Source organism: Bubalus bubalis, chromosome 4, assembly GCF_019923935.1.
Source record: "Bubalus bubalis isolate 160015118507 breed Murrah chromosome 4, NDDB_SH_1, whole genome shotgun sequence".
NCBI lineage: Eukaryota > Metazoa > Chordata > Mammalia > Artiodactyla > Bovidae > Bubalus > Bubalus bubalis.
This window is the reverse complement of record NC_059160.1, coordinates 35,060,484-35,079,525: the sequence shown is the minus strand read 5'-3', so window position 1 is coordinate 35,079,525 and position 19,042 is coordinate 35,060,484. Positions and strand designations below refer to the sequence as shown.

Below are 19,042 nucleotides of genomic sequence, written 5' to 3'. Positions count from 1 at the left end.
TATCATAGCCCTTTGTATGGGAATATGTACATAAAATATGGTAGGACATATGCCACACTCTCCGTAGTATTTTTTTTTTTTTAATGAGTATATACTGTTTGAGGGAAAAATACATCTTCATTTTTGAGGGAGAAGAGTCACTAGAGTATTAGGTACTATTAGATTACTTCATATTTATTTTCTTCCCCCCTTTAAAACCTTGAGGAATTGAATAATACAGATGTATTAGAGATAAAAATATACAAAGAAATTGGTATTAGGCCAATTAAAGAATAGCTGAGAGGTACATAATTCAATATATGAAAATTATATTGGCATCTGTAATTATTAAGATTGGATCCATGATGGATCCAATCTGACTTTGACATCAAGTGATAATTTGTGGGAGAATGCCACATGACTTCAACAGGTTACAGATATAGGCTTATTTTCGAAACTTTGTCATTCAAATTTTCCTTGAGTTTATTCAGATTTTTGAACTAGTTTTATCTCTTGGGCATAGTACCCATTTTATTCTCTAGTCCTAAGCTAAGAGTTGATGGGTTTTTATAATTTCAAATATCCATTATTTGAAAGAAGTCTTTGTTTTCTTTATCCTTACTTTTAATGAATGTCTTAATCAGAATTCTGCCGTGAGAACAAGCTCTTTTAACACCCTTGCTCCTTAACAGTACAGAAATCCTTCATAAACCTCAGAGTTTTAGCTCTTTTTCCCTGGATCTTATCTAGCTCCATTATATTTATTTTGAAATACAGTGAGTGATTTTGGGAAAAGTGGTCCAGGTGTAGATGTTCAGTTAGCTTTTTATAGGACTTTTCATTTTATAAAGGAATTTTCATGGTCTTTAACCTGTATACAAAGTCCTATGTATTATTATTTACCCACTTTTATAGCTAAAGGAATGGGAGCTTAGAGTACACTACAGATTAAGTAGTTTGTGCATACTCACACACCACAAGTGGCCTTTCCTGATGGCTTAGTGGGTAAAGAAGATTTCCTGCAGTGCAGAAGACACAGGAGATGTGGGTTTGATCCCTGGGTCGGGAAGATAACCCTGGCGAAGGAAATGACAACCTACTCCAGTATTCTTGCATGGGAAATCCCATGGACAGAGGAGCCTCATGGGCTACAGTTCAAAGGGTCACAAAGAGTTGGACATGACTAAGCAACTGAACGCATGCACACCATAAGTAAGTGGAGTTGTGCAGCTGCCACATATGCAAGGCTCAGGAGTATATCTCTAGTTTGGATGACTTTGGCCCTGAGCATCAGACCTGTGTGTCAAAGCTGCCTGCAGGTCATAGCACCAGAGCAACCTACAAACATAGGAAATTTAACATGCCTCAGATTGAACCCATCTTTTCCTTTCCCCTTCCTCTTAAGTTCTCATCTCTAAACAGTCAGCTGTGCCATTTAAAACAATGGAAATATAATTCACATAACATAAAATTCACCCTCTTAAAATGTACAGTTCAGTGGTTTTTAGTATATTCACAAAGTTACGCAACTATCACCATCACCCTATTTAAGTCTATACCAATTAGCAGTTATGACCCAAACCCTTCTCCAGTCAGCCCCTGGCAACTATTAATCCATTTTCTGTCTTTGTGGATTTGCCTATTCTAAATATTTAATTGAAACCATGCAATATGTGGCCTTTTGTGTCTGGTTTCCTTCATGTAGGATAATTTTTCAAGGTTCATCTATGTTGTGTTTCGATACTTCATTCCTCTATGGCTGAATAATATTCTCTTGTATGAATATTTGTTTATGTAGTCATCAGTTGATGGGCATTTGGATAGTGTCCTCTTTTGGGCTATTTTGAATGACAGTGCTGTAAACGTTGCTATAAGGGATATATGAAGGTTTTTCTGTCAGTTTCACCCGTTAAGTATTTATTAAAACTGTTTAATCTTCTCCATCTTATACTGTTGCTGCCTTACTTCAGGTTCTTGTAAAAGCTTCTGAAACGCATCTTCCAGCCTCTAGTTTGGGCTCTTTCTATAATTTGTCATAATAATGCAGTGAACCATAATAATAGTGAATCATGTCAATTTGATCCTCCCCCTACTTAAAAACCTTTTCATGACTTAGTATACAGTGAAGTTCAAAACTTCTTAAAATGGCTTATTGGACCCTCCATAACCTGGCCTCTGCTTGATGGTGCAGTTTCACTTCTAATTGCCTGTAGTCTCTTAGAAGGACTTGTTGGTTCCATGTACTGAGCATGCTGTTTCATGTTTCTGTGCAATTTCTGCACCTTTCTGCCTGGAGTGGTCCTCCTGTCTTTCTTAATTCATATAAGCAAAGTCGATCTCTTCTTTTATTTGCCATCTTGTTCTACATAAGGCGTTTTGCATTTATTTCATTGAGTTGTAATCATATGTTTACATTCATAGCTCTTTCACCAGACCTAGTTCTTTGAGGTTAGAAACTTTATTAATGCCTGGCACAGTATATGATACCTAGTGGATTTTTAGTAAGTGTTCCTATGATGCAAGGGAGAAAGGAGTAGGTAGGTCTGAGCGACTTCACTTTCACTTTTCACTTTCATGCATTGGAGAAGGAAATGGCAACCCACTTCAGTGTTTTTGCCTGGAGAATCCCGGGGAGGGGGGAGCCTGGTGGGCTGCTGTCTATGGGGTCGCACAGAGTCGGACACGACTGAAGTGACTTAGCAGCAGCAGCAGCAGGTGGGAATGAACTAATAAATAAGCCTGTGTTTGTATGTCCCAAATTCTTTGTTTCTGTATTGTAATTCTAACATACCAGGCTATTTTATGTTCTAGCTGTCTTTGAGAACTAGCTGTGTACAATCACTTGATGATTTATAACCAGTGTATGGAATATGCTTTCCTGATAGCTCAGTTGGTAATGAATCCACCTGCAATACAGGAGACCTCGCTTTGATTCCTGGGTCAGGAAGATCTACCTGGAGAAGGGATAGGCTACCCACTCCAATATTCTTGGGCTTCCCTTGTGGCTCAGCTGGTAAAGAATCTACCTGCAATCTGGGAGACCTGGGTGCTGGGTTCATGGATGTTCTTATACATACATCATTCTATGATAGAATCTTTTAGAAGGGTAGCAGAATACTTGAGCATTGAAAGAGTAAAAGTTTCTCAATTTTTTTCTGTTGGTGTTATAGAGCTGTACATGAAAAATACTTAAAATAGCACAATAAGAAAATCTCACAAATATTTCAAAAGTAAATCCTTAAAGAATACATTAGCTGACATTTCCAGCAGCCCTGTTCGTATTTACAAGAGCATCTGATGGAATCAGCAGCATGAAGATGGAGATTAAATGGGATAAGGCTTGTAATATGCTTATCACAGTATCCTACATATAAATAAGGGTTCAGTAAGCCTTGGCTATCATAATTACTATTAATAGTAATATGATTACTCTTCAGTTCAGTTCAGTCGCTCAGTCGTGTCCAACTCTTTGCAACCACATGAATCGCAGCACACCAGGCATCCCTGTCCATCACCAACTCCTGGAGAGTAAAAGTTAATAATTTCTTTAGATTTTTCGTTTACTGTAATATGTTTTCTCATGACAGGGTTAACTGCCTTAGTGGAAAACTCAGCTGAATGTGTTAGAAGATGAACATATTGAATACCTTGATTACTGTTAATTATAATAGAAAAATGACAAAATGATGTCCTGATAAGTGAGTTTATCTCATTCTTGAAAGATGTATTCTTAACTTTCAAATTCCTGTGTTGAGTTTACAGATCAGTTTCTACACATAAAACAACACTTGAAGGCACTTTAATAGTTGGAAGACACTTTAAAAAACTTCATTTGGTTCAGTTCAGTCACTCAGTCATGTCCGACTCTTTGCGACCCCATGAACTGCAGCACGCCAGGCCTCCCTGTCCATCACCAACTCCCGGAGTTCACCCAAACTTAACGTCCGTTGAGTCGGTGATGCCATCCAACGATCTCATCCTCTGTCATCCCCTTCTCCTCCTGCCCTCAATCTTTCCCAGCAACAGTGTCTTTCCAAATGAGTCAGCTCTTTGCATCAGGTGGCCAAAGTATTGGAGTTTCAGCTTCAGCATCAGTCCTTCTGATGAACACTCAGGACTGATCTCCTTTAGGATGGACTGGTTGGATCTCCCTGCAGTCCAAGGGACTGAAGAGTCTTCTCCAACACCACAGTTCAAAGGCATCAATTCTTCTGCGCTCAGCTTTCTTTATAGTCCGACTCTCACATACATACATGACTACTGGAAAAACCATAGCCTTGACTAGACGGACCTTTGTTGGCAAAGATGTGCCTCGGCTTTTTAATATGCTGTCTAGGTTGGTCATAACTTTCCTTCCAAGGAGTAAGCGTTATTTAATTTCATGGGTGCAGTCACCATCTACAGTGATTTTGGAGCCCAAAAAACTAAAGTCTGACACTGTTTCCACTGTTTCTCCATCTATTTCCCATGAAGTGATGGGACCAGATGCCGTGATCTTAGTTTTCTGAATGTTGAGCTTTAAGCCAACTTTTTCACTCTCCTCCTTCACTTTCATCAAGAGGCCCATTAGTTCTTCATTTCTGCCATAAGGGTGGTGTCATCTGCATATCTGAGGTTATTGATATTTCTCCCAGCAATCTTGATTCTAGCTTGTGCTTTCTCCAGCCCAGTGTTTCTCATGATGTACTCTGCATATAAGTTAAATAAACAGGGTGACAATATACAGCCTTGACATATTCCTTTTTCTGTTTGGAATCAGTCTGTTGTTCCATGTCCAGTTCTAACTGTTGCTTCCTGACTGCATACAGGTTTCTCAAGAGGCAGGTCAGATGGTCTGGTATTCCCATCTTTTTCACAGTTTTCCACAGTTTATTGTGATCCACACAGTCAAAGGCTTTGGCATAGTCAATAAAGCAGAAATAGATGTTTTTCTGGAACTCGCTTCCTTTTTCTGTGATCCACCAGATGTTGGCAATTTGATCTCTGGTTCCTCTGCCTTTTCTAAAACCAGCTTGAACATCTGGGAGTTGACGGGTCATGTATTGCTGAAGCCTGGCATGGAGAATTTTGAGCATTACTTTACTAGCATGTGAGATGAGTGTGATTGTGCAGTAGTTTGTGCATTCTTTGGCATTGACTTTTTTTGGGTCAGTACAAAAAAGACCAAAAGGGCAAAGGACACAGGTTATGGGAATAAATATGAAAAATAAAAACTATGTAACATTACTAGTCCTCAAAGAAAGAGATATTAAAACAATAGTGTTTTGGTCTAACAAACTGAGAAAAATAAAAATGTAAGACCTATTGTTGAGTGAGTGGTGATGAGATGGGTACACCCTGTTGATTATTATTATTTTTTAATTAGTGGAAAATTGCTTTACATTATTGTGTTGATTTCTGCCATACAACAACGTGAATCAGTCATAATTGCATATTAATATATATCCCCTGCCTCTTGAGCCTCCTCCCCTCCCCCCACCCTTCTCCTGTAGGTCATCACACAACACCAGGCTGAGCTCCCTGTGTTAAATAGCAGCTTCCCGCTGTCTGTTTCATACGTGGTAGTGTGTGTATGTCAGTGCTACGTTCGCAGTTTGCCCCATCTCACCTTCCCTGACTGTGTCCATGTATCCACAGGCCTGTTCTCTGTTCGAGTCATCAGTACTACTTTTCTAGATTCCATATATATATGCGTTAATATGTAATATTTGTTTTTCTCTTTCTGATTTATTTCACTGTGTATAAGAGGGTCTAGGTTCATTCACCTCACTACAACTGACTCATATCCGTTCCTTTTTATGGCTAAGTAATAATCCATTGTATATATGTACCACATCTTAATGCATTCATCTGTTGATGGATATCTAGGTTGCTTCCAAGTCCTGGCTATGGTAAATATTGCTGCAGTGAACATTGGGATACATATGTCTTTTAGAATTATGCTTTTCTCAGGGTATATGCCCAGTAGTGGGATTGCGGGGTCATATGGTAGATTTATTCCTAGTTTTTAAGGAATTTCCGCACTGTTCTCCGTAGCGACTATGTCAGTTTACATTTCTCACAACTATGCAGGAGGATTCCCTTATCTCCACATCTTCGCCAGCATTTATTGTTTGTAAATTTTTTGATGATGGCCATTCTGACTGGTGTGAGGTTTGTAGTTTTGATTTGCATTTCTCTGATAATGAGCTTTTGAACTGTGGTATTGGAGAAGACTGTTGAGAGTCCCTTGGACAGCAAAGAGATCAAACCAGTCAATTCTAAAGGAAATCAGTCCTGCATATTCATTGGAAGGACTGATGCTGAAGCTCCAATACTTTGGTCACCTGATGCGAAAAACTAGGTCATTGGAAAAGACCATGATGCTGGGAAAGCTTGAAGGCAGGAGGAGAAAGGGACGACAGAGGAAGAGATGGTTGGATGGCATCAGGGACTCAATGGACATGAATTTGAGTAAACTCTGGGAGTTGATGGTGGACATGAAAGCCTGGCATGCTGCAGTCCATGGGGTTGCAAAGAGTTGGACGGGACTGAGCCACTGAACTGAATAATGAGCAGTGTTGAGCATCTTTTTTTGTGTTTATTGGCTGTCTGTATGTCTTTTTTGGAGAAATGTCTGTTTAGGTCTTCTGCGCATGTTTTGATTATGTTCATTTTTTTGACATTAAGCTGTATGAGCTGCTTATATATTTTGGAGATTAATCCTCTGTTGGTTACTATGTTTGCAATTATTTTCTCCCATTTTGAGGGTTATCTTCATCTTGTTTATAGTTTCCTTTGCTGTGCAGAAACTTTAAGTTTTACTGGGTCCCATTTGTTTTTTTTTTGTTTGTTTGTTTTTATTTCTGTTAATTTAGGATGTGTGTTAAAGAGAATCTTCCTGCGATTTATGTCAGAGTGTACTGCCTATGTTTTCCTCTAAGAGCCTTATAGTTTTTGGCCTTACATTTAAGTATTTAATCTGTTTTGAGTTTATTTTTGTATATGGTGTTAGGGAGTGTTCTTAATTTCTTTCTTTTACATGTAGGTGTCCAGTTTTTCCAGGACAGCTTATTGTACCACTTATTGAAGACACTGTCTTTTTTCCGTTGTATGTTCTTGCCTCCTTTGTCAAAGAAAAGGTGTCCATATATGCGTGGGTTTATCTTTGGGCTTTCTGTCTTGTTCCATTGTTCCGTATTTATTTTTTTGTGCCAGGACCATACTGTCTTGATGACTGTAGCTTTGTAGTATAGTTTGAAGTCAGGGAGGTTGATTCTTACAGCTGTTTCTATAAGACTGTTTTATAGTGCCTGCATATGTTTACAGTGGAGTGGTTTATTCATTTGTTCAACTACTGAATACCTCCTGTGTTCAAGACTGACACATAGGGTACATAGTAGTGAGTAAAACAGATGCAAGCTGAACCATCCTGGAGTGTGCATCCAAGTAGGGGATATCGACTTGAATAATTACACATAAGTACATAGTTGCAGATTATAATATGATCACCAGCTGCTGTTAGAATATATATTGTAGGACTAGCAACAATCGCTAGAAAGCAATTGTAGGATATTGCCTGAGACACAAGCACATTGGGCTAGGGTGATGGTGCTGAGTGCTTGGATTTGGAGTATATTTTGAAAATAGATAAATGGCATAAGATTGTGGGTATTAAAAATCTGTAATTTTGTGCTCTGTGGTAAAATGTTTTGGGATATACATGTTAAGTATATTTCTTATCTCTAGTTTTTTGAAAGTAAACCATATTTTCTTAGCATCCTTTACCATAAGTAGCATTACTGTGTCAAAGGCTATGAACATTTTGTGGCTCTTGATAAGTACTGTACTTGCTTTCCCAAAGGGCTGTACCTGTAAACTGTATCACCAGGAATGTTTGGCTTCAGTCTGTGTTTAATTTTTGCCAGCGTAGTATATTTCATTTAGAAAACTTTTTCTTTTTTAAATGAAAAAAATAGTACTTTAGCTGGGAATAAGGGGAAATTATGGAATAACTTTCCCTCATTTATCATTTTATTGTGTTGAGTTAGTTTTTAAGTGGCTTTCTTTTATCCTAGTTTCCAGAGGATGTTAGTAACATATGTACCTGATCTAAAAGTTTATTCTATATTATTAGTACTATTCTGGAAATAACACTAATTAAAAATGTAAAGTCTTATTCCCTTTTTTGCTTTATCTTTAACTAGTTTCATTGTGGAATTTATGTGGTTTTAAACTGGTTATGCTTTATAACCTGTATTTTTTTTCAGTGATGATTTGTTTTTTTACAAATAAAAGGAGTAATATATGTTAAGAGTACTTTAGATTTGTGATAAGGTGTTAATAAGCTTAGAGCGGGGTTGGCAAACTTCTGTTAAGCATCATTTGGTTCTTTGTCACATAATCTTTTTTTTTAACAACCATTTAGAAACCTAAAAACTGTTCTTGGCTCATAGGCCACACAAAAACAAGTGAGCAGGATTTGGCCTGTGGGCTGTAGTTTGCTTATTTAGGCTTTTCATCTTGGGAAAGAGTCTCCATTGATGCATACATTTTTTTCTTACCTCCATATACTTTTTTTCTTATGGCTGCTCTGAAGCTGGAACAAACGCTCTAGTATTCACGTGTCATTTTTGTTGTGCTTGCTGTCTGCTTTGTCTTAAAACCTGTCAGTTCTTTTCAGATCACATCTCACCATGTAACACTTTTGTTCTTAAGTTTTTACCAAGTTGTATTGCCTTTTTATATAGCTCAGTGACTAGTTACGCTTCTAAGGATGACTCTAGTTAAAATTAACTTGGGAAATACTGGTTTACGTTGTTCAGTTCAGTTCAGTTCAGTCTCTCAGGCGTGTCCGACTCTTTGCGACCCCATGGACCGCAGCACGCCAGGCCTCCCTGTCCATCACCAACTCCTGGAGTTCACCCAAACTCACATCCATCAAGTCGGTGATGCCATCCAGCCATCTCATCCACTGTCATCCCCTTCTCCTGCCACCAATCCCTCCCAGCATTAGAGTCTTTTCCAGTGAGTCAACTCTTTGCATGAGGTGGCCAAAGTGGGTTTACGTTTTTAACCTAAACCTATTCTTTGTAATCAGCAGATTCCACCTCATTGTTTATAGGCAGGTTGTAGATTTTTTTTTTTTTCAATAGCAGAATGTGAGTCAGAACCTTGCTGTCAGTATCTTTAGGGCTTAGAAGGGAAAAGATAATAGGAATGAATAGAGACTGCTTTCCCAGTTTCCCAGTCTCTTTGATGGAGTGTTCATCCTGGGAACATGCTATGAAATACATGCAGAAACTGCTGCTGTTCCACGTTACATCCTTTTGAAACACAGAGTGTTTGAAAATTTTGTAAATGGGAATTTACTGAGGTGTTTGTTTTAGAGGCAGTATCTGTCATCACATGTGAGTGATCCTCCAGCCACGCCTTAGGTATAGATCTGTATGGCTCCAGAAACTATAGTCTGTAATTCATTGTTGATAGGAAATTTCAAAGACTAAAGAAACTATTAACCATAAGGTTAACTTGCACTAGTTTTGGCAAGTGAAGACTGTGAGGAAAAGTCTTTGGTCTGTTTTACATGCTCAGTAGCCACACTTGGGTAATGAATGGATTGACTTGAATACACTGTACTTTGCTCTGAATTCCTGCTCTTTCATTATACCTTGAAAACACTGGTTTTTATTAAATAATTTATAATATACAGGAGTTCTTTCAAGTGGTTAATTAAGGGAATTTGTTGTTTTTTCTTGTTGTTTAATCGCTAAGTTGTGTCCAGCTCTTTTAGGCTAAAATAAAATGTCAACCAAATGTTCAAATCTTTGGTCGAGAGCTTCTTGTTTAGAAAACTAAATATTCATCCTTCTTTTCTGACTAGTGAGATCAATAGCTTTTTATTATAGACATTTGGAAAATACAGTTTACTTTAAAAGATAAGCACAAGATCATAGTCTAATATGGTAATCTTTCATACTTTTTAAAGTTAAGAGGCAAAGAAATACATTAAAAATAATATCTGTTACCAAAAAAAGATAAGTAATCAATTATTTCTTAAATTAATTCTTCCCATCAGAGACATAGCCTTTGTTAACATTAACATACATACCACCATGAGTTTTTTTAATGTATATATAGATACGCTTATACAGATGTGTATCTCTATACTGGGAACATGTCACATGTGTATCTTAGAATACTCTGTATGCTGTGGACATTTTTTCAGACATTTTACCAAAAACATAATTTTTAATGACCACTTTTTAAATAATAGATTGGTTTGTAAAGTAATTCATGAACTAAAGGTGGAACAAGAAGAAACAGCGTCCTTAGGCTTATACTTTATACCCATTATTAATTAGCCCTGCCTCTGCTTCCATGACCTCACCTTACACCAGCTCTTTCCCTTATTTTTTGAAGTCTGTTTTGGCAGACAGTGTGTGAAATCTTTTAGGCATGAGGATTAATCAAAAGGTTCCCAGGTTCCCAGGTGGCTCAGTGGTAAAGAATCCGCTTACCAATGCAGGATATGTGGGTTTGATCCCTGGGTTGGGAAGATCCCTTGGAGGAGACTGGTAACCCACTCTAGTATTCTTGCCTGGGAAATCCCATGGATAGGGGAGTCTGTCAGGCTACAGTCCATGGGGTCACAAAGAGTTGGACACGACTGAGTGACTGAGTAGATACACACAGACTAATCAAAAGTCAGAGGAAAGTCAAATTTCATTTCAGGAGTCTTATGTTACTCACCCTCTTTTCTTTACTCCCTTTTTGAGTTGCAGTGCCTCTAAGGTATCCAACTCTTTCTCTTTTCTTTTCCACTCCCTGTCTTTTTTACTAGGGATCTCACAGAATTTGCAGACAGAACAATCATTCTCTTTAGCAGTTTCATAGTATCTATCTGACTGTTAAATACTGTTCCCAGGACTGTAGAAATGTACTATGGAGGGTATGAAAATTCTCAGTATTGACCATTCTCTTATGAATTCCCTTGACTACAGGTAAAATAAATGCATGACAATTATTTGTAAGTTTCTTGGTTTTTCTTGCCCTCTAAATCATCCAGAATACTAAGAGTTGATAGAGCTATCCCATTTTGTAATAATTATTTTTCTTTACAGAGAATTTTGGGTCTTTTTGTTATCAGTCTGTGCATTTGCATTGTTGAATCTTCTTGTAACATCTTGTTTTTTTAAAAAAAAAACTTTTAAAACTGTGGTAAGATACACATAAAATTGATCATTGCCATAATTTTAAGTGTACAGTTGAGTGACAATAAGTTAAATTCACAACATTGGACAACCAGTAGCTCCGGCTGTTTCCAGAAGTTTTTCCTCATCCCAAACTGAAACTCTGTGCCTATTAAATAATAACTCGCCAATTCCCCTCTCCTCAGCCCCAGGTAATGTCTTTCCTACTTTTTGTCTCTGTGACTTGACCTTTTCTAGGTGTCTCAGTATAAATGGAATCATAGAATGTTTGTCTTTTTGTGTCAGACTCCATTTAGCATAATGTTTTCAAGGTTCATCCGTGTTGTATAGCATATATCAGAATTTCATTTCTTTTTATGGCTGAATAATATTCCACTCAGTGTGTGTATGTGTATGTGTGTAGTCATGCCATCACACCACATTTTATTTATCCATTCATTTTATCCAACAAACATTTGAGTTGTTCTACATTTTATCTATTGTAAGTAATGCTTTGACCATTGGCATACAAGTATTTGAGTTTCTGCTTTCAGTTCTTTTGTTAACATACCTAGGAATGGAATTGATGGATCGAGTTTCTCTGCATCCTTACTAGCACTTATTATATTACCTTTTTTTTTTTTTAATAGCCACTCTAATGGGAGTGAAGTGGTAGCTCATTGTCGTTTTGATTTGCATTTCCTGAATGAGGTTGAACATCTTTTCATGTACTTATTGGCCATTTGTGTATTTTCTTTAGAAACCTGTCTATTCAATTTGCCCAGTTTTGAATTGAATTGGTTTTTGTTTGTGAGTTGTGTCTAACACCTTTTTGGAAGTAAAAGGTGCACCGTGATAACCCAGACTGTGTTTCTCCCTTCTCAGGATTCCTACAGGAAACAAGTAGTAATTGATGGAGAAACCTGTCTCTTGGATATTCTCGACACAGCAGGTCAAGAGGAGTACAGTGCAATGAGGGACCAGTACATGAGGACTGGGGAGGGCTTTCTTTGTGTGTTTGCCATAAATAATACTAAATCATTTGAAGATATTCACCATTATAGGTGGGTTTAAGTTGAATAAAATAAATTGACATTGAGGAGTAACTCTATCTCCATTTATTGAGTCTTTGCTGACTGCCATGCACAAATTATCTAATATAAAATAATTTTTGTGAGGTAGGTAATATCCCTGTTTTGCAAATGAAATCTTAGGGATTGAGCAGTTGAGCAGCTTGTTCCAGATCACACAGTGGCGATGCTGGAATTGAAAAGCAGGTCTATTTGACTCTAAAACCTGTGCTCTTAACCACTCTGTACTGGAGAAACAAAGCTTTATGCTAGATCCATCATAAAAATGAAAACCATGAACAAAAATGTGAAAAGATAATTGAGATGGCACCACTTGAATAGCCTTAAAAAATAAGTCTATTTAGTGTGGCATTTCTTGGAATCAAATAACTATTGGCTTTAGATAATTAAGGAAAAAACACAACTCTGAAGTTAAAAGACAGAAGTGTTAATACAGTTTTTAAAGAATCTTGGCGAATTTGCATAAAATTGATTACTTTTATTAAAATAATTGTTCACATAGAAATAAAATCTTTCCACTTGGTGTTCTTTTTTAAGAATGGAAGGTTAAAAATATGTTAATGTTGTAATTCATGTTTTTATAAAAACATTAATTCTATATATATATATTTAACAATGTACACAGTATGTGTTTTTAAGATTATAATTTTAAAAATTAGGCATAGCACTTTTTTGGCCTAAAATTTTTCATTATTTCTGTTTTATCATTGTGACCTACCTGCATATGAACCTATTAGACTGTAGTACTATTATATTTCTGGATATTTGATCTTTTAAAAGACATAGAAGTTCTCTCTGTTTAGAATAGAGAAAAACAAGTAGGAGGAGGAGAAAGGAAAATCTGGTGTGATGGGAACTAGGAATTACATTAACAACCTTTATTTTATGAGACAAAGTTGTGAATAGTTTCTGAAAGATTTTTGTTACTAATTCCTGTGCTATAACTTTTTTTTTTCCTCCCCAGAGAACAAATAAAAAGAGTTAAAGACTCTGAAGATGTACCTATGGTTCTAGTAGGAAATAAATGTGATTTGCCTTCTAGAACAGTAGACACAAAACAGGCTCAGGACTTAGCAAGAAGTTATGGAATTCCTTTTATTGAAACATCAGCAAAGACAAGACAGGTAAGTAAAATTGTAATAAATAACAAATCTTTCCTCTCAAACTATATCAAGTGATTTTAATCATTAATCACAATTTAATAATATATATTCCAATAATGTCATTTTGGGAGCAGGAAGGTATGAACATTAATAAATGTACATACCTGATAGCATAACTGTTGATTTTTTTTCCATTATACTAAAGTAGGAAGTAAAACAATATTTACTTGGTAAATGTTCTCTAAAGGATATGAGAGGGCAGTCCTCATTCCAGTGTCCATGCGTTATTTTTGGCTTTGGTTTCTTTCCACATTGAACAGTTCAGCACATCTTATAGTCAGGATTCAAGAGATGTGGGAATTTTTTTTTTTTTTTTTTTTTACTGTTTTATTTTTAAAATTAAAGAACAGGCAAACAAATTTTGAGTTTCCTATTTTTGAAGTGCTTTTATATTATGTCATGTTTCTAGATTAAATGTTGTGTGTTTGGAGAATTTTACTTCGCTAGAATATTCTTTTAAAGGATATATATGTTTTTCAGGAAGTTTTCATTAAGGCAGGAGAATATTTACAAAGCAAATAGGAATTCTCAGTTATTCATTTACTGTGTTCTGAAAAAAATACCACCACCACCAGATTGATCCTGAATTTTGTTTCAAAAATTATCTTTATTTTAAAAGTAACTTTTTCCCTAGGTAAAATTAATTGATATGATTTAACCTCTTTGCGTGAAATAAGAGTTTAACGTATAGAATAAATAAATTCCTAGAAAGGAATATATAATGTTATGATGGAATACTGGTATGTTCCATACAAGGTGAACATTTGTTTGGGGCCTTGTCTGGTTATGGCCCGGAAAACCAATCTCATGGAATTTAACTTTATCATCCTAGAAGTTAAGAAAATTGATGAAAAACTCATTACATGGTTAAACTTATAAAAACATCTTTTACATGGTTAAACTTATAAAAACATCTTCTAGATCTTTCACTGAATTTTGTAAAGGGATAAAAATTTTAAAAGTAAACCATTACTCAGCTAGTATATATATGTCTGCTTCCCTGGTGGAAGATTATATGTACCACTTTCTAGTTGTATAAATTTGGTACACAGTGAAAAAAAAATTCTATTTTAAGTCTTCATTTGGAATCAAAAGTTGAATTACTATAGTTTTTAACCATAATACAGATTATCTAATTCTAAAACCTGATTTATAAGTTACAGAAATACTTGGTATATACATTACTTCAGTTTACTTTGAAAGAATTAAGATTTTATTCATAGCATTCCCTAGTCCCAAAGACTAGGAAGAGGTTTGATTTTTATCATTTTCGTACTGGTCTTCTCTGACTAGAATCCTGGATTTCCCTTAAGAAGTACTCAGAAAACATGATTATATCATTGTAACTTTTTCTCCCACTTTCATATGCAAATTTTTCAGGTATAAAATTGAAGGATTTTTACTGAAAGCATTTGCAAACCTGCTACCTAGATTATACCGTTAACAGTTTATTAACATATTATTTATAACTTTAAAAATAAATATTTTAGATTGGGAGATATATTAGTTTACATTGTACAAAGGAAAGAAAAAAGTCTAATAAGAGACTTTGCCTGATGTTGTAAAGGGCTGCAAATAAAGCTGTACTTCTCATACTTTAATATGCATAAAAATCAACTGGGCTTCTTATTCAAACCCAGATTCTAATTCTGAATTAGAATGAGGGCCTAGGTTGGAAGCTGTGATTCCGCATTTTTAACAAGCTCTCAAGTGATGCTGACTTTGGTACATGGACCACATCTGGAGTGGAAAGGTAGTACAGGACAGAAGAAGAAGTCTTGTTACTTGTCCAGTGCTACCCTCCACTCTCGTTTGATGTAAGAGCCTAAAATAGTTGTGTCTTCTATCCTTATATGGTTACTACCTCACAAGTAATATTGATTCTTAATGTTTGACATTAATACTTTAATACACCACAGCATTCATAACTAATCGGAAAACTACCTGGTTTCCTTTTAAAATAGATTTTTAGGTTTTATACTGGTTTTTGTGGAGGGAGGGGTAGGGAAGGTAATGTAGGTATGTGATACCTAGTGGATTAACCTGAATTTGTTTTGTAGACATTTTTATGGATCATCGAATTAAAGTATACAGTGATATATTACAAAGAAATACTGTACTTTATTCCTTAACCTTCTAGCCCTCAGCTTTTCTTATATTTATATCCTGTTTTATTGATCTGGTTTATGTAATTTATGGTGCTAAACTACAACTTCAATATTTAGTTTCTGATTTTTGATTTCTCTATTATATGGACTTGTTGATTTGTCTCTCAAAAGTTTATTCATCTCTCTGTTGAAATTAATTTGATATTTGCATGCTCTTAGAAGACTTGAATTAACTATTCCAAGTAATTGAGGAAATGAAATATGTAAATTTTTATAAATTTTAATTTACATCTCCAGTTTTTGTGAAAATTTGAAGCCCTATTTTCTGCAGAACGTTTTGATATTCATCTCTATTATTTATTTATTATTTGAGCAAAATGAATATGCATATCCTCATTGTAGTTTATCAGCAGCTACTTGTTTCCTGCCCTGTTTTGGTCTTGAGCATGCACTTAAAACACAAAACAAGAGAAAGTTATATTTAAGTTAGTAGGAACATGCATTTAGAACTTTTATAGATAAAAGTCAGGGACTGGCAAGCTTTTTCTGCAGAGGGTCAGATGATAAATACTTTAGGCTTTTGGGCCCCAAGTGATATCTGTTGCTTTTTTTTTTTTTTCTTACAGCTCTTTAAAAATGCAAAAATCACTCACTTGTGGGCAGTACAAAAATATGGGCTGTGGCTACATTGGGCTTGTGGGTTGTACTGTGCTGCTTGTTGATTATCTAGGGAACTGTATTCTTTGACCAGACACGAGAAGTTAGGTCAGACCTTCAACTTAAATTTTATAGGCTAACATTAGTAATTTTAAAGTAAAATTTACATATTCTGTGAAAGAGAAGTAAGAGTTTTACTCTAGTATTTTTAAGGTAAGGGTTGCAAGCTATATATTTTACCAACTTAATTAGTTTCTTATTTTAAAAAGTCCATTTTTATGGCTAAAATACAATTCTTTTATATTTTTATAAAATTATAGTTTTCAGCTATTCTTTTAGTCCACATCTGAAAGGCCAAAGAAGTTTTTGTTTCTGCAGGTAGGCTGCATCAGGTCCCTGTGTTCCAAGTGTATAATAAAGTCTGCTGTCTAGATGACATTTTTCTGGCCTCTTTGGGCAGTGCATGGCAGTGTTCACAAAGGCTGTTGAAACCAAATTGTTGATACCATGGTAATCAGCAGTGTGTTTTCCAGTCTGCTAAAATCAAAAGTGGGGAGCATTCAGGAAAGTGGATGACAAAAGCAGAATTCTCTGAGTATATGTTACTTCTGATTCAGCTTTTTTGCTTTCTGGAGGTCTCAATTTGAGCATAATGTGAAAATTTGTTTTATGAACTTAAAAATGTTTTAAGTTTAAAAAAAATTTTTTAATTAAAAAAAAATTAATTTTCTGTTTTGTTGTTGTTAAGTTCCAGATACATAAATTTAGTTGTTGGGAGACCTCCGTTAAAGAAAACTTACGATCAAACTGTTTTAACAAAGCAAACCAAACAAAAAAACGTTCTTATATGCCACATTTCTCTGTTTAGCAGTAGTTGGGTTGTGTATAAAAGATTGATATTTTGAACTTTGCTTTTTATGTGTTAAAACTAGACAAAACAATTAACTGAGGACCTGCTGTGCACCAATGCATAGCATAGCCTCCGAAGCAGTTCAGAGTTGCTGAGGTAGGTTATCGTTCGGCAAGGTTTCTTTCCAATTCAGCGATGCAGAGTTGCTTTTTAGAATACATCTTGTTCCTCCCATTGCTCTCCCCCAAGAAGGCTAGAAGAGGGGTGGCAGAGGATGAGATGGTTGGATGGCATCACTGACTCAATAGACATGAATTTGAGCAAACTCTAGTGTGCTGCAGTCCATGGGGTTGCAAAGAATTGGACACAACTTAATGACTGAACAACACAGGAAGGCTAGTATTCTTGCATCTGTCTACGGTTCAGGTATTTGAAGTGTTATTTCATTGAAAGAACTTTGGCAGGTAGTAAACTGTTAACTGGAACAAGTACTTGTTTAAAATTGAATTGGTTAGTGAAAACATTACAGGCACCAGGATACAGAATGATGTGGTTAACAGTTCTTTCTCCTGTACTGAAGTGCTGTATTTCCATAGTCTCTACAGTATGTTTTCAGATAATGACTGAGATGAAAGTACTGTCAAATCTCTTGATTAAAGAAAATGTACAAATATATTTTTTAAAACTTATTTTAAAATTTACATACATAGACACATGAACTTTTGCTCCTACAGTACGTACTTGTGTCTCAGTTGTTTAATCAGTGAGATCTGAAGATGAGTGTATTGTGGCAACAAGCCATAGTCTCAAGAATAAATCATTGTGTGCCGGTTAAGACCTTAGCAACTAGCCATAGTAGGTATTAAACATCTGTTTTGGCTGTGCTTAATCTTTTAAAATTACCTACAAATTCTGGAATATGAAACCAGTGTTTTGTGCCAGTGGTTTAAGGTACATACAAGGATCAGTAATGTTCTCTTCATGTCAGTATGATTTTAAAGCATATTATCAAGAAATAAGTAATTAAGTCTGAGAAAATACGGTAAATAACTGATTCTTTAAAATCTTTAATTTAAATTTTCTATTAGTAAAGATGAGAAATGAAAAAGTCATTCTGGAACAACTATTTCTTGGTGGTGTTAATTATCTTAGCCTCTGAGGTCCTGATACTGAATTCTTGGTGGCGGGTAGTATAGTTCTTTTTAATTATTGGCTTCCAACTCTCTCTGCATTGCTGGAAACAAAAATCATATATTCTGATATTGGTGATGGGATGTGCATACTTAAAAAGCAGACACATTCAAACTAGTTTTAGAAATAAATTATAATCAAAATTTGCTTCTGCTAAATTAGTTTTTTTCCTCCATCATAGAATATTTCAGTACTTCTACATTGACCTTATACCTTCTTTTTTAAACAGGAATGAGAGTTTTTATTCTGAAAAATATGAGCTTTACCTGGTTTGTTTTATTTGTATATACATATATTTGAAATTTCTTGCATTAATTTTCAAATTGAAAAGAGAATCATTTGTGAAGATACCTTAAATGTCAGCACATGCTTTATATTTTATATGCATTACTAAAGCTCTTTTAATACCTTAATTATTTAGTAATTTCTTAAAAACAAACCCTCTCCTCTTAGACAGTAGTGATAAATACAAAATATTAAAAGTTTTATATATGGGTACATGTGGCTGTCTCATTTAAAGTACCAACATACTTAATGATTTCAGAAAATAGTTGGAATTTTTATTCTGTAGTTGGCTTAGTTACCTAGTTGATTAAATTGATTTCATTAAAAGTATACAGATTTTTATATCACAAGTTGATACAATAACTTCAGAGGTACATTTTAATATATAATTAACATTATTTAAATCCCTACTTAACTGAAACTTAATTTTATGAATTTTAAATTAAAGTTTTACTTCAAAGATACATTACTGAGTTCCACTGAAGCAGTTCTTAATACATTCTAAAGATTTGTAAGAATTAATATTGCTATAAAAATTGAGATGCCC

General features: G+C 35.3%; 1 protein-coding gene across 4 annotated transcripts in view; it reads left to right on the top strand.

Moving 5' to 3' along the window:
* The window catches only part of KRAS (KRAS proto-oncogene, GTPase), a 42,792-nt gene that overhangs the window by 12,230 nt on the left and 11,520 nt on the right, over nt 1-19,042 (top strand). For all 4 annotated transcript variants that reach the window (XM_025283402.3, XM_025283399.3, XM_025283401.3 and 1 more), the window contains 2 exons: nt 12,036-12,214; nt 13,206-13,365. In XM_025283402.3, coding sequence (XP_025139187.1) covers nt 12,036-12,214; nt 13,206-13,365 — 339 coding nt within the window. The remainder of the gene's footprint in view (nt 1-12,035; nt 12,215-13,205; nt 13,366-19,042) is intronic.